Source organism: Lithobates pipiens, unplaced genomic scaffold (genome assembly GCF_037356315.1).
Source record: "Lithobates pipiens isolate NorthernLeopardFrog02 unplaced genomic scaffold, aLitPip1_a1.2 Scaffold_23, whole genome shotgun sequence".
NCBI lineage: Eukaryota > Metazoa > Chordata > Amphibia > Anura > Ranidae > Lithobates > Lithobates pipiens.
In genome coordinates this window covers 112,625,415-112,642,119 of record NW_027507785.1, presented here as the reverse complement: position 1 = coordinate 112,642,119, position 16,705 = coordinate 112,625,415, and the positions used below count along the sequence as shown (strand labels likewise).

General features: G+C 41.9%; 1 protein-coding gene across 2 annotated transcripts in view; it reads right to left on the bottom strand.

Moving 5' to 3' along the window:
- The window catches only part of GLT8D1 (glycosyltransferase 8 domain containing 1), a 48,507-nt gene that overhangs the window by 28,256 nt on the left and 3,546 nt on the right, over nucleotides 1-16,705 (bottom strand). For both annotated transcript variants that reach the window (XM_077452201.1, XM_077452202.1), the window contains exons 2-3: nucleotides 4,228-4,275; nucleotides 1,811-1,909 (exon numbers count right to left, since the gene is read on the bottom strand). In XM_077452201.1, coding sequence (XP_077308327.1) covers nucleotides 1,811-1,909; nucleotides 4,228-4,243 — 115 coding nt within the window. In that variant the 5' untranslated portion in view covers nucleotides 4,244-4,275. The remainder of the gene's footprint in view (nucleotides 1-1,810; nucleotides 1,910-4,227; nucleotides 4,276-16,705) is intronic.

Here is a 16,705-nt window from a genome sequence, read left to right as displayed (position 1 = left end):
CGCTTTTTGTAGCTGCTGACTTTTAAATGGGTGGAACTCCGCTTTAAGCTGCGAGCACAGTGGACAGAAATGTACACATAAAAGCAAAAATGATCCCCTTGTTGTGTTCGGTGAGCACTACCGCCCACTAAGCATTACCGCCCTTATTCAACTTAATTGTGCCATTCCGCAACCACGTGCAACGTGCACAGTTGAAGTCTGCAATTGTACAGGTTTTTATGGGTTAAAGCGGTAGTAAACCCGCAACTTTTTTTTTTATTTTTTTTTTTAAACCTGCAAAGCAAAAGGCATAATGAGCTAGTATGCACCGCATACTAGCTCATTATGAAATACTTACCTTAGAACGAGGCCCCGACATCTGGCCCGATCCACGCCGAGGGAGCCGACATGCTCCCTCGGCGTTTCTTCCGGGTATCGCGGCTCCGGCGCTGTGAGTGTCCGGAGCCGCGATATCGTCACTCCCGCGCATGCGCGCGGGAGATTTCATTCCGGCCGGCCACTGCCGGATTTTCAGGCCGAGAAACCCCTTGTGCGCATGCGGCGCTGCAGTCAGCGGCGCATACCGAGGGGAATATCTCCTAAACCGTACAGGTTTAGGAGATATTTTTTTTACCTACAGGTAAACCTTAATATAGGCTTTCCTGTAGGTAAAAGTTATAAAATTGAGTATACAACCACTTTAAAACAGTCAAACGCCCTCAGAAGAGCAATCCACCATAGACTGCTCATCATAAAGCACTGAAAGTGTAAATGAGTCCTTAAAGAGTTAAATGATACCTGTTCACTCATCTACATATAAGGATTTAGAATGCCTGAAAACACGTTCTGTGATTGCTAATGGCATATAGGACTACCTTATTATGCAAACCCTGTTCTCTCATGATGCACCTGTACTCCAAAATGGGAATGTTTCCCTTTATACTGCTACACTCTCTCGTCTCCTCCTCCCATGCTTGTCTCCAGGATTTCTCCAGAGCCTCTCCCATCCTCTGGAACTCGCTACCTCCACTGGTCCAGCTATCCCCTACTCTTGCTACCTTCAGGCGATCCCTGAAAACTCATCTCTTCAGGGAAGCCCATCATGTCTCCAACTAATCTCCTAACACTTCCATCAGCTCATTCCCGACAGTTATAACCTTTTGTACCAACTGCCCCACCCTATTAGATTGTAAGCTCTTCTGAGCAGGGCCCTTTTAATCCTCTTGTATTTTATTGTATTGTAACTGTATTGTCTCCTTTTTATATTGTAAAGCGCTGTGTAAATTGCTGGCGCTATATAAATCCTGAAGAATAATAATAATAATAATAATAATAATAATAATGAATAATACACAAATTCCACATAGGTTTTATGGTCACCAGTCAAATGTATTTCATGGCCTCCCTATTCACCAAATCTGACAACACTTGATTTCAGTGCAGCACATGTAGAGTTGTGAACCTAGCCTTAATGGGCTTATACCTATGCAAATTGGATGCGGTTTCCCCCCGCATCCAATTGTGACTGGCTCTCTATGGAGCCGATTCCCATATCTCCATTGCAGCTGCAGAGTGGCTTGTGTTCAGGCAAAAATTCAGCCCAGATTCGTCCCTGAAATGGAGAACAGGGATGCACCGGACCCCTGCTGCGAGGTGCATCCATTGGAGGTGTGAACCCAGCCTAATGGAAGGTAGAAACTGTATTTATTTTTTTCAAAGAGCAACAGATAATAGGTTTGGCATATTTTTACATACAGGTTATTTGTTATTTTGTCTACCTCTTATATGAAAAGCATATATGCTGCTGTGGTTAAATGTGTTCACTAATCACCTGAACTTTGCCGCATCAGTATGTCGCTCAGACCAAGCAGATTATGGTGCAAGATCAATAGGAACACCACTGCCGCCAGCACAATGATTACTATGTTCACTGAAATAAAATAGAGATTAGCAGTAGTGAAAAACTGATCTGTACAAACTTCAGATTAGCAAAGGCACAAACATCTAAAAAGTCTCATCGATTTTACTAGGAAGCTCTACTATTGAATTTCATCACAAAATACAGATTCAGAATGTAAATCTAATTTTTTATTCCCAAACCCTGCAGTCCTGCCTTCTTGTGGTCTACAAGAAAAAAAACAAAAAAAACCCCAAACAAACAAGACAGACAATAGCATAATGCGCTAACGAAGCTCCCGCAGCTCACCCGGTCACCGCTGAGGGGGCTGACATGTTCCCTCTGTGTTTCTCCCGGGTTCACAGGCTCAGACGTCGTGAGTGGCTAGAGCCGCGATGACATCACTCCTGCGCTGGATTCCTCCGTTGCGGCACGAGCCGCATGCAGGGTGACTATCTCCTAAACTGTCTAGGTTTAGAAGAAATTAATTTTACCTACCGGTGAGTCTTATTATAGGCTTACCTGTAGGTAAAAATTAACAAGCGGGCCGAGTGGAAAAAAACTGAACAGATTACCCTATCCACACATTTGAGGTGTATGGGAAAATCCTAGCCTCTGCATTATTTTATTCTGACAGTAGGATTAATTTGCTTTGACTGCAAGTGCTGATCAACTGATGATCGACTCCCTCCTGAACAGAAAAGCCATAGGAGGATTGAAATTCAGCCGGACTCTGCTGAAGTGGCTGAATTTCAATCCATCTTTGACCAGCTTAATACTGTCTTATACCTTGTGGACACAAATGAGGCAAAGTCATTCTATTTCATGATGCAACATCTTTACAAAATGTAGTCAACTAGCTAGTTTTATATAAAAAATGTATACAAGTATATAAATTCATGAGACACTTTGCTTTGATTATTATTTTAGAAAAAAAAAAAAATATATAACTTTTAGGAAAATACATAAAATACAATTACTTTTTTAAGTAAGGAAAGCTAGAAAACAAAAAGATCAGCTCGACATATATAATTGCTGTAAATGTAATTAAAGTGGTTGTAAAAGCAGGTGTTTTTTTATCTTTATGCATTCTATGCATTAAGATAAAAAGCCTTCTTTGTGCAGTAGCCCCCCCTCAGCACCCCCTAATAATTACCTGAGCCCCCTTCTCTGTCCAAGAGTCCCTCAGCCATCCGGGACTCTCCCTCCCGATTGGCTGAGAAACAGCAGTGGCGCCATTGGCCCTCACTTCTGTCAAATTCAGTTAGCCAGTCATAAGAGAGACGGGGCGGGCAAACCGCAGCTCCATGTCTGAATGGGCACACGGAGCTGCCGCTCAGCTGCTTGCTGTGGGGGTCACACGACAGGAGGGAGGGGCTAGGAGCAGTGAAGAGGGGCCCGAGAAGAAAAGGATCTGGGCTGCCCTATGCAAATCCACTACAATCACTTTAAGACCTAACACCACGTTTGATGTTCCTTTAAAAATAGTTTGTTTGGGCCAAGTGCGCTTCCTGGGTGCACTGTGTTAACTGTATGTAGCCTCATGCTACATACAGTACACAGGGAAATGTTCTGGCAGTGGGACAGGAACTTCCTATCTAACCGAGTTGGGCTAAACGCAGCACAACCATTCATAAGAAGCTTTGTATAGCTACGAATGAACACAAAGCCTCAAAGTGTCAGAGATTGTGACATCATCCACCTGCCTCTCTGCCTTAGCCAATCAGAAGAAGCTTTGAAATAATGCAAAGACTACTAAGCTCCAATGAATGGCTGAGCAGCACTCTGCTCAACTCCATTTTGTTTTGGGAGTGGGATGAGAAGTTCTCATCTCAACTGCCAGAACACAATACTTACTGTATGTACATGGTGCTACATACAGTTAATATAGCAGGCATACCTGTTGGTGCAGTAGATGGTTTGTTTGGGCCAGCTGTGCTGAAATGAACTAATTTAAAAGGGACATTAAAACAATTCAGCTTTCAAACATTGTAAATATATTTACAGGGAAGCCATATTTGCTCATTACATATGCAGGCTCTGTTTCCTATTTTGCTACATAGTGGTTATGCTTTACACCTCCTTCCAACAATGCAAACCCATGAACAGGTAAGCCCATGGTAGCCTATGCAGTCCTGTACTAGGCTCAGCAGACTATGAAAGCCAATGTAAAAAAAAAAAGCAGGAGCATTGATGAGCTCATTGCTATTACTGTAGATGTTGGCGAGAAAAATAGGGCATAGCTTTAGAATCGTTTTTGGTTGTAGTCTCAAACAAATTTTTAAAGAAATACAAAACACCTGAAAAAAAACTCAGTAATATAGTGCAGCAAATTTAAAATAGATGCTTACCTTTACGGCAACTCATTTTCAAAATAATCCTTTTTTGTGCACCTAAGTCTGCAACACAGAAGAAAACAAAAAATATTTGATTATTGTATCAATATAACAATTTTAACATTCGTATTCATTGAGTATGTGCTGTGAGGAGAGCATCTGAAAGTGATTTTATCTAAAAACCATGTAAAGCCTAATAAACACTATTAGCCTGTGATGACTGAAGTGTGCCACTGGAGATTCATCCTCCTGAGGAAGCGGACCCCCGATAGCGAAACTGGTAGAGGATTGTATAAATCTGTGGGCAACTTATATAATCAATAATCCACTTGGAAGTCTACAAGTACCTGTATACTGTATTGATCTTTCTCCCTCTTATGTTTTTTCATTTTTGTAATCATATGTGTTTTTATATCTAATAAATAACTAAATTTTATTTTAAGTCTACTTTTGCTCATTGGTACCAAGATAGTCCCCTTGTGGATGTAGCAAGACAGCTTCAGCAACTGTCCCACAACCCCTACCCATTTGCATATAACTAGTGTTGGATGATGGTACCTTCAATTTTCACCTACTTTTAATATCAAAGGCAAACTCGCTAAATTTTTACTATTAGATAATCAGATGAAAAAAATCCGTATTAGGAACAATTGTTCAATGTTCTGTTTGTTAGTACAGTACATGGTTTTCCACAGATGATATGGACTATTCCGATTAAAATTTCCAAAAGGGACAAGTTGAAAAATGTTCATATAAAAATCCAATGAGCAAGTCTGCACATGTTTGGAAACAAAGTGCAACCATAGACTAACATAGACTGTAGCCAAGTACAGTATGTGGGTAGCTGTCCTCTAAAGTGTTAGATCGTTTTCTTACCATTTTAGGCATTCTCATTTTTAACACGGAATGAGGATACAGAAAAAGGCGAACAATATTTCTGATTTTTTAATTGTGTGTACTAGGCTTAGGAAAAGCAAGAATACAGTACAGTTACTTATTGAAACAAATCAAATCTCAGCATTCAGCAGTTTAAAGTGCAACAATACTCTCCTCTACTTTACATTCAAGGAAGCTGCCCATCATAGTCTTTGTAAGATCTGCAGATGCCATGGTGCTGCACATGTGATCAGTTATGACACCGGCCATTTGATGGCTTAACAATTTGGTTGAGCACAAAACCATACGTGACTGTTATTCACAAAATGCCTTAAACGTCACCACTTTGGGAAATTGTAATCAACAGGTTTAGTTCCACATTAATAAAGTCAGTCCAAAGGAATACATCTTCTAAACCAGGGGTTTCCATCCCTGGGCCACGGCCCACTGTCGGGCCATCGCCAAGGCTGCACTTTCAGAGGTTCGGCAGCGGTCGGCGAGCAGAGAGATGACATCACATCTGTTCTGCCCTCACAGCCAGCCGAGAACAACACTGTCTGAGGTGCTGCGTGCAAACAGAGATGATGCCACCTCTCACCGCCCATCCCGCATCACCACCGTCCAGTCAAGTGACAAGCTGAATCTGTTTGCAGGTGACGGTGGCAAGTGACAATCTGCATCTGTTGGCAGACGACAGTGACCAGCCATTTCCCAGTGTCAAAAAGGTTGGGGACCGCTGTTCTAAAGAGCTGCAATGGATAACTGCACTTTTTACACTGCTCTCTATCAAGAAAAAACAAAACAAAAACCCAACCAAATAGCTAAATAGTATACACAATAAAAATACATGTATTACATACATTAGGGCTAGAAATAAATATAGGTTATCAGAGACAATACAGCCTTGGACAAAAGTTTTGAGAATTACAAAAATAATAATTTTCACAAAGTCTGCTGCCTCAGTTTTTATGATGGCAATTTGCATATACGCCAGAATGTTATGAAGGGCGATCCAATGAATTGCAATTCTGGGTGCCCAAGAAAGTCCAGCAAGCGCCAGGACAGTCTCCTACAGTTGATTCAGCTGCGGGATCCACCAGTGCAGAGCTTGCTCAGGAATGGCAGGAGGCTGCTGTGAGTGCATCTGCATGAACAGTAAGGCGAAGACTTTTGGAGGATGGTCTGGTGTCAAGAAGGGCAGCAAATAAGCCACTTCTCTCCAGGAAAAGCATCAGGGACAGAGTGATATTCTGCAAAAGGTACAGGAATTGGAGTGCTGAGGAATGGGGTAAAGTCATTTTCTTTGATCCCCTTTCCGATTGTTTGGGGCATCCGAAAAAGAAAAAGGTGAGCGATACCATCAGGCCTGTGCCATGCCAACAGTAAAGCATCTTGAGACCGTTCATGTGCGGGGTTGCTTCTCAGCCATGAATAAAGAATGGTACAAAGCATCCTCCGAGAGCAACTTTTCCCAACCATCCAAGAAGAGCTTGATGATGAACGATGCCTTTTCCAGCATGATGCAGCACCTTGCCATAAGGCAAAAGTGAAAACTAAGTGGCTTGGGTAACAAAACATCAAAATTTTGGGTCCAAGGCCAAGAAACTCCCCAGACCTTAATCCCATTGAGATTTTGTGGTCAATCCTCAAGGAGGGTGAATAAAAACAAAAAACCTAACTCCAAGCATTGATTATGCAGGAATGGACTGCCATCAGTCAGGATGTGGCACCGAAGTTGACAGCATGACAGGGCGAATTGGCGAGGTCTTGAAAAAATAAATAAATAACAAAGGGTCAACACTGCAAATATTGACTCTTTGCATAAACTTAAAGTGGTTGTAAACCCTTACAAACCACTTTGACCTACAGGTAAGCCTAGATTAAGGCTTACCTGTAGGTCCAAGAAATATCTCCTTAGGAGATATTTGCCAAAACACAGGCACCGCCGTCTACGGCGAATGCGCCGTAGACAGCGGCGAGCAGGCGCACTGAGCGCGCCGCTGTCAACGGCGATATGCCGCGAGTGGCGGCTCCCGTGCGCATGCGCAGGAGTGACGTAATCGCGGCTTCGTCGAATGACAGCGCCGGAGCAGCGAGACCCACCGAGAAGATGGAGGCTCCGTACACAAAGGGACAGCGGTGACTTCGCTGGCTCCTGTGTCAGGTAAGTGACACATAATGGACTACTATGCATCATGCTTTACCTTTGCAGGGAATCAAAGAGGAAGTAAAACCATCAGGGTTTACTTCCTCTTTAATGTATTTGTCAGTAAAAGCCTTTGACACTCATGAAATGCTTGTAATTATACTTCAGTACACCATAGTAATATCTGACAAAAAGGATTTAAAAACACTGAAGCAGCAGACTTTGTGAAAATTAATATTTGTGCAATTTTCAAAACTTTTGGCCACAGCAGTATATACATAAATACACTATATTACCAAAAGTATTGGGGAGCCTGCATTTACACGCACATGAACTTTAATGGAATCCAGTCTTGATCTGTAGGGTTCAATATTGAGTTGGCCCATCCTATGCAGCTATAACAGCTTCAACTCTTCTGGGAAGGTTGTCCACAAGGTTTAGGAGTGTGTCTATGAGAATGTTTGACCATTCTTCCAGAAGCGCACATGACAGGTCAGGAACTAATGTGGACGAGAAGGCCTGGCTGACAGTCTCCACACTAATTCATCCTAAAAGGCGTTCTATTGGGCAGAACCACTGGCAATAGCAATATGCACACACATCTACATAGTAGAAATGAATAAGCGCACCTGTTAGTGTGTGAAATGCGTCTACCATTTGAACTGCCTGTAATACTTGGGATGTTCATTAAAAAAAGAATTTTGATTGATCTTGGAGTGCAGCCATTTCTTCAGTGTTGACATTATGCGGAGGCGAGCCGAGGCGGCCAACTGTGATATCATTAGACTTCCTGTCTCACCTGGAGCAGCGAGTTCTTTTGTGTGGATACACCAACATAGGACAAAGAACAGGGCCCACACCAGAAAAGATCAGTGCCTATGCAGATGACAAGTTGTTATATCTAGATGATTCAACAAAGTCCTTGCCTACTGTCCTGGCTCTGATAGAACACTTTGGTTCCTTCGCACACGTCTCAGAATTAATTGGGACAAATCCCAAATACTTCCCCTAGACAGCTTCCCACCGGCCCAAGACCAGGCCAATTTTACCCTACAGAGGGTGGATCAGATCAAATATTTAGGCACACAGACCACTTGTGCCCCAGCTGATTTAATTTTGCTTAATATAGCACCCCTGTTTGAGATGCTTAAACATAAAAAAACTAAACTATGGGCCCGGCTACCTATAGGGATAATGGGACGCATAAATCTTGTGAAAATGGAGCTAGTGCTCAAAAGTCTATACATAGTTTGGCATTGCCCCGATGTATTTGGTGCTTAGGCATTTCAAAGCAATGGAAGCAATACTTAAACCATTTATATGGGGTGATAGCAGACATAAACTGCCATGGTGCAAATTGAAAAACCCCACAGACCTCGGAGGGACGGCTCTAACAGATTTCAACATGTACCATTTAGCTGCACAACTGTCACAGTTATTCCATATACGGTAGACAAAATTGAGAGGACTAGGTTCCTATCCTATGTCCCAAATGGTCACACTCAACAGCAGATCCCTTTGTTGCAGTCACGGGAGTAAGGGGTACAGAGATGACGGGAGATCAAAAATGCCTACACTACCACTAGAGGTGCGTATGGGACGTCGTGTCCGACAAGCTTAAATGAACCCGCACACATAATTTCACCCCACTATGACATAATACAACTCGCCCCAAATTCCATTCCGTTCCAGACATGGAGCTGTGGAGCTCTAGGGGAGTGTTTTATTTGTCTCACCTTATTCATAACGGGGGAACTAAAATCTTTTCACAGATTAAAAACCGAGTATGAGTTACCAAACCGAAAACATTCTTCAGGTACTTACAAATCCATCACAATTCTCCTCTGGCAACCCCCAAATGGACAATAATCCTCTTATGGGAGGCGATTAGAAGCTCTGATCCCAAAAAACTGATATCTATTTTCTACAACATGCTGCTACTCCCCCCATCCTCCACATCAGTGTATGCATTGAAGGCTAGATGGGGAGGCAGACATGGCAACTACAGAAGATGAGGAGTGGAGTGAAGCCTTGGACACTAGCAAGCTAGTGTCACCTAAACTTTCAGACCATCCAACTCAGATCTATATACTACACCGATCATATCTTACTGCGCTTAGAATGTCTAGGTATAAAACACGATCAATTAGCCAATTGACCAATGTGCAACCAAGAAATGGGAACATTTTATCACTTAATTTGGAGTTGTCCAAGAGCACAAAGTTTCTGGACATAAGTAATGCAGTGAAATAACTGAAATGGTATCGGGTTAAGTGGCGCCACCTAAAAACAGGTTTCCATTCCAAAATGGACTCGTAGAGGATAAATAGATAGCAATAAAGGCCAAGGTCTTTTTTCCAAAGAACCCAATAGTCTCCCTCAGCCTAATACTAATTAAACTCTATGTAGATAAACTCAGGAAAACGGAAAAAACATCAGCTTCACCCAGAGAAGATTATATCAAACAGTGAGTGTAATAAATCTATAGGCCACCAGGGCCAGTGGTCACAAAACCTAGAATTCTAATATCGGGGACTAATAATCAAACCCATTACATATTAAGTCTCCAAAGCAGCGGAAATATCAAGAACTGATGGTGTTGGAACAGGCCCGAATACTTCCTTACAAAATATAATCAAACCCTCAATGTCAAATAAATTAAATTATAAGTTTAGGCCAAAAACCTGAAAACCACGTGTACCGAACTACATATACAACCTAATGCGATTATAAATCAAGTCGCAAAAATGCGAAAACATTTTTTTCACTCAGTGGTAAACCTACTACCAACAATACCATAGGTCCCCTATACCAGTGTAAAGTGATAAAGGTATATATGTATATGTAACGTTCATTAATAGACAACCTAGATTCACATGGGTATACTCAAACAGTGTTTAGTGACAAAAAAAAAATATATATATATATATATATATAAGCCTAAAACAGTGTTTACCGTATATACTCGAGTATAAGCCGAGATTTTCAGCCTCTTTTTTGAGGCTGAAAGTGCCCCCCTCGGCTTATACTCGAGTCATCGCTGTCTGCCCGCTCGATCAGCGTGTCGAGCAGACAGACAGCGGCCATTCTATTCAAAAGCCGCGCCTCCGGCTCCGCCTTCGCCTGTGATAGGCGGAACACTGAATTTCCCAGCAGCCTGTGTTCCGCCTATCACGGACATCGTATCATCCTCGTACTACGGACGAGGATGATACGACGTCTGTGATAGGCGGAACACAGGCTGCTGGGAAATTCAGTGTTCCGCCTATCACAGGCGAAGGCGGCGGCGCAGCTTTTGAATTTTACAATGGCCGCCGACGAAGAGGGCACGGGACGGAGGCAAGGCAAGGCACGGCACGGCACGGGACGGGGGCAAGGCAAGGCACGACACGGGACGGATGCAAGGCAAGGCACGGCACGGGACGGAGGCAAGGAGGCAAGGCACGGGACGGAGGCTCGGGACAAAGGTAGGCTGGACACACACACACACACACACACACACACACACACACACACACACACACGGATGGAGACACACACAGGGATGGATGGATGGATGGAGACACACACACACAGGGATGGATGGATGGATGGATGGAGACACACACACACAGGGATGGATGGATGGATGGACACACACACACACAGGGATGGATGGACGGATGGACACACACACACACAGGGATGGATGGACGGACACACAGGGATGGACGGACACACAGGGATGGACGGACACACAGGGATGGACGGACACACAGGGATGGACGGACACACACACAGGGATGGACAGGCATGTCTCACCCTCGGCTTATACACGAGTCAATAAGTTTGCCAGTTTTTTTGGGGGTAAATTGGGGGCCTCGGCTTATATTCGGGTCGGCCTATACTCGAGTATATACGGTATGTTAAACCCGTGTTTAGTGCCAAAAAATATATATATAAACCTAATAACTAAATATAAGGAATGTGTAAACACTTCACAAACCAGAACCCATGACAATTATAAATAAGAAATGTGTGTGTATTAGTGCACACAAGGGGTGAAAGATACGATAATAAAAAACCTTTTGGTGATAAAGGTAAAAGAATTCTCTAAACCATAAAAAATATATGTGAAAAGTGCATATACACATAAAAAAGTGAAAAAATAACAATAAAAATAAAAATATAAAAATAAAGTGCAGAAAAATACAAAAAATATATGTGAAGTATACAGGACAAAAAATATATATATATAAAATAAGTCCCAAATGAAAGTTCAATGGTGCTAATCCAGAAAAATCCTTAAAAATCCTTAAAGTGACTTTTGTGCTTCCTATGCAGTCTTCACTGTGACTTCTGTGCTCCCCACCAGGAATCCTACTCACCAGAAGTAAATACCCCTGCAGGGGTTGTGCGCCTTAAAGATCAATCTCCAGATATCCCGTTCTTTACTTTGTAGTAGATGACTGAGCATGTATCAACATGGATTCCATAAGTCCTCATGAGAAAAAAATGGAAGCCTCCATAGTGTAATCCGTTATAAAAAATGATTTATTGGCACAGTAGATGTAAAAATATATATATAAAAAACAACCATAAGAGGCAAAAAAACAGCACAACAAAAAATCAAAACAAGAAAAAACAAAAAATACTAAAAAATGGCCACAACTCTCATAAAGTGAGTTATATTGTGAGACCACAGTTCATCAGGGGGTTGGTGTAATAATCTCCCCAAAAAATTCCGGATTGACCCCAGAAATTACCATAAAAAAAATGATATAATATTGCTACGAACAAAAGCGTAAAATGGAGTCACTATCTAGGGAAACCAAAACAAACCTCCCTATAGAGGTGATGGATCTCAGCTGTGTTCCCCCTGGGATAGAGTCCTTTCCGTAGTGTTCAAAAACAAAAGCACAATTCTTCCTCGGAAGCCGTATGATGGATACGCGGTTTGCGCTCCACCTGCGTACCAGACACCGACGGCGACCCGGAAGTGACGTAAAAGCGTAGCTCCGTCGGACGCGTTTCGTCATAGACGTCTTCAGCGGCGGTGCCACGCTACCACGTCTCATACGTTATATAGAAAAAATTCCAGATGATCTAATTGGCCATTGCTCAGGTGCAAGATCCAATCAGGCACCAGCGGGGAAAACCTAGTATACGAGCGGGCAAGCAATCTTTCCACACAAATGGCAGTAAGCTCATACAGGAGAACAATCTTACCCCCCTGGAGAGCGAACGGGCCCGATGCATATTCCCGATCCGACCCAATAAAAGCTTTCGCTCCTACGGTTTCAAAGGAATAATAGAGCCTATTCCATGCACTCCAAAATAAAAATAATAAAAAATAAAAATAAAAATAAAAATAGATTTGGTACATGTTAAACAAACACCTTCTAGAAAATTGGTGCTGTATTCCCCCTTGGGATAGATCACCCTTTGGGTCGATAGACCTGAATGATGTTCTAATATGATAAATTGCATTTGACTTTGACACGGTTTTCTTTTACTCTTTTACTCATTACCATATATGAGTTGGCCAAATCTATTTTTATTTTTATTTTTTATTATTTTTATTTTGGAGTGCATGGAATAGGCTCTATTATTCCTTTGAAACCGTAGGAGCGAAAGCTTTTATTGGGTCGGATCGGGAATATGCACCGGGCCCGTTCGCTCTCCAGGGGGGTAAGATTGTTCTCCTGTATGAGCTTACTGCCATTTGTGTGGAAAGATTGCTTGCCCGCTCGTATACTAGGTTTTCCCCGCTGGTGCCTGATTGGATCTTGCACCTGAGCAATGGCCAATTAGATCATCTGGAATTTTTTCTATATAACGTATGAGACGTGGTAGCGTGGCACCGCCGCTGAAGACGTCTATGACGAAACGCGTCCGACTGAGCTACGCTTTTACGTCACTTCCGGGTCGCCGTCGGTGTCTGGTACGCAGGTGGAGCGCAAACCGCGTATCCATCATACGGCTTCCGAGGAAGAATTGTGCTTTTGTTTTTGAACACTACGGAAAGGACTCTATCCCAGGGGGAACACAGCTGAGATCCATCACCTCTATAGGGAGGTTTGTTTTGGTTTCCCTAGATAGTGACTCCATTTTACGTTTTTGTTCGTAGCAATATTATATCATTTTTTTTATGGTAATTTCTGGGGTCAATCCGGAATTTTTTGGGGAGATTATTACACCAACCCCCTGATGAACTGTGGTCTCACAATATAACTCACTTTATGAGAGTTGTGGCCATTTTTTAGTATTTTTTGTTTTTTCTTGTTTTGATTTTTTGTTGTGCTGTTTTTTTGCCTCTTATGGTTGTTTTTTATATATATATTTTTACATCTACTGTGCCAATAAATCATTTTTTATAACGGATTACACTATGGAGGCTTCCATTTTTTTCTCATGAGGACTTATGGAATCCATGTTGATACATGCTCAGTCATCTACTACAAAGTAAAGAACGGGATATCTGGAGATTGATCTTTAAGGCGCACAACCCCTGCAGGGGTATTTACTTCTGGTGAGTAGGATTCCTGGTGGGGAGCACAGAAGTCACAGTGAAGACTGCATAGGAAGCACAAAAGTCACTTTAAGGATTTTTAAGGATTTTTCTGGATTAGCACCATTGAACTTTCATTTGGGACTTATTTTATATATATATTTTTTGTCCTGTATACTTCACATATATTTTTTGTATTTTTCTGCACTTTATTTTTATATTTTTATTTTTATTGTTATTTTTTCACTTTTTTATGTGTATATGCACTTTTCACATATATTTTTTATGGTTTAGAGAATTCTTTTACCTTTATCACCAAAAGGTTTTTTATTATCGTATCTTTCACCCCTTGTGTGCACTAATACACACACATTTCTTATTTATAATTGTCATGGGTTCTGGTTTGTGAAGTGTTTACACATTCCTTATATTTAGTTATTAGGTTTATATACATATATATTTTGGCACTAAACACGGGTTTAACATAAACACTGTTTTAGGCTTATATATATATATTTTTTGTCACTAAACACTGTTTGAGTATACCCATGTGAATCTAGGTTGTCTATTAATGAACGTTACATATACATATATACCTTTATCACTTTACACTGGTATAGGGGACCTATGGTATTGTTGGTAGTAGGTTTACCACTGAGTGAAAAAAATGTTTTCGCATTTTTGCGACTTGATTTATAATCGCATTAGGTTGTATATGTAGTTCGGTACACGTGGTTTTCAGGTTTTTGGCCTAAACTTATAATTTAATTTATTTGAGATTGAGGGTTTGATTATATTTTGTAAGGAAGTATTCGGGCCTGTTCCAACACCATCAGTTCTTGATATTTCCGCTGCTTTGGAGACTTAATATGTAATGGGTTTGATTATTAGTCCCCGATATTAGAATTCTAGGTTTTGTGACCACTGGCCCTGGTGGCCTATAGATTTATTACACTCACTGTTTGATATAATCTTCTCTGGGTGAAGCTGATGTTTTTTCCGTTTTCCTGAGTTTATCTACATAGAGTTTAATTAGTATTAGGCTGAGGGAGACTATTGGGTTCTTTGGAAAAAAGACCTTGGCCTTTATTGCTATCTATTTATCCTCTACGAGTCCATTTTGGAATGGAAACCTGTTTTTAGGTAGCGCCACTTAACCCGATACCATTTCAGTTATTTCACTCTTAAAAAGGAATCCTATTAAGGGATCCCCTGTTTTTCCGGGGGGCAGCAGCCTACGTAGTATTTTACATACAGGTATACTATATTTATACAGAGGTTTATACTGATCTGGCTTAAGCTACTCCTGTTGCTGAATAGCGCGGTTCTTCTATATTTTTATTTTTACTATCATAAGTAATGCAGTTCCTGCATGACACGATGGGTTCCCCCCTAATGCTGCACCCCAAACCTTGCCTTCTGGGTATATTTCCAGAGTCAGATATGGATAAATTCACAAAAAAATTCCTAACCGAAAAACACTGTTCTTCGTGCCACCTGAATTTAATAACTGGTTAGTAGAAGTGAATAACAGCCTACCCTATAAAAAGCTTGTATATTCTCATAGAGGCTGTCCGTCAAAATACACCAAGACTTGGGATAGGTGGCTACAGGCTCCTGAAACTTGCAGTTAACCAGATGCCCCTCTATCACACACCACTGGACCTCCAATGCCTCCATCAACATCAAGTGGAAATGGGAAGAGAGATTATGTGTGTATAATGTACCATGAATGATGCATTACTGATTAAGATTTATGTGTCAATAGGCTTCTCACGTTATAGTATGTTCTAGAAGGGATGTCTAATTGAGTCAGAGCTATGTGTATCCATTCAGACACAGAGCCCCAACTAGGCCCCATCCCTCTCTCCCCTGATTGGCAAAATGCGATTGACAGCCGTGGGAGCCAATGGCGCTGCTTCTCTGTCTCAGCCAATCAGGAGGGATGTCCTTTAATGGCTGAGGGGATCGTGGACATCGCTGGAAAGAGAAGGGGCTCAGGTAGGTAATTGGGGGGGGGGGGGGCTGCTACACACACAGAAGGTTTTTTTATCTTAATGCATAGAATGTAAAAAACCTTCTGCCTTTACAACCCCTTTAAGAATTCCTTTAACTGGAGCTAATGGGCCAAGTCCAACCCCACACCATAATCCCCCCTCCGCCAAATGATTTGGACCAGTGCACAAAGCAAGGTCCATAAAGACATGGCTGAGCGAGTTTGGGGTGGAGGAACTTGACTGGCCTGCACAGTCCTGACCTCAACCCGATAGAACACCTTTGGGGTGAATAAGGCTGGATTCACACCTATGCATTTTTAGTGCTTTTTGCATTTTGCAGATTTACACTACAGAACATGTTCAATAGGAAACCATGTTAAATAGACTGTAGTGCAAATCTGCAAAAAGCACTAAAAATGTATACGTGTGAATCCAGCCTTAGAGCACAGACTGCGAGCCAGGCCTTCTCGTCCAACATCAGTACCTGACCTCACAAATGCACTTCTGGAAGAAAGGTCAAACACTCCCATAGACACTTCCAAACCGTATGGAAAGCCTTTCCAGAAGAGTTGAAGCTGTTATAGCTGCAAAGGGTGGGCCAACTCAATATTGAACCCTACAGACTAAGACTGGGATGCCATTAAAGCTCACGTGCCCCAATACTTTTGGTAATATAGTGTATATGTACAGTATGTGTTTTATGTGCGTTGTGGTATGAACAACCTCTAAAGCCCCGTTCATATCTATTGATTTGGGATCCGACCAGATTTGCTGCTCTTCTGCCCACAATTCCAAATCACACTGCAATGCTGGCAACACACAACATGACTGTCTGTGTGCCATTTGTTCTTAATGGCACCTAAAACACAGTGCAGGTTTGCCACGATTATCGCATTACAATCACGGCAAACTGCCTCATGTAAAGCTTGTTGCCCAAAAGGAGCAGGAGTACATTTGATCGACAAGCTTTGCCGTGATTGTTGC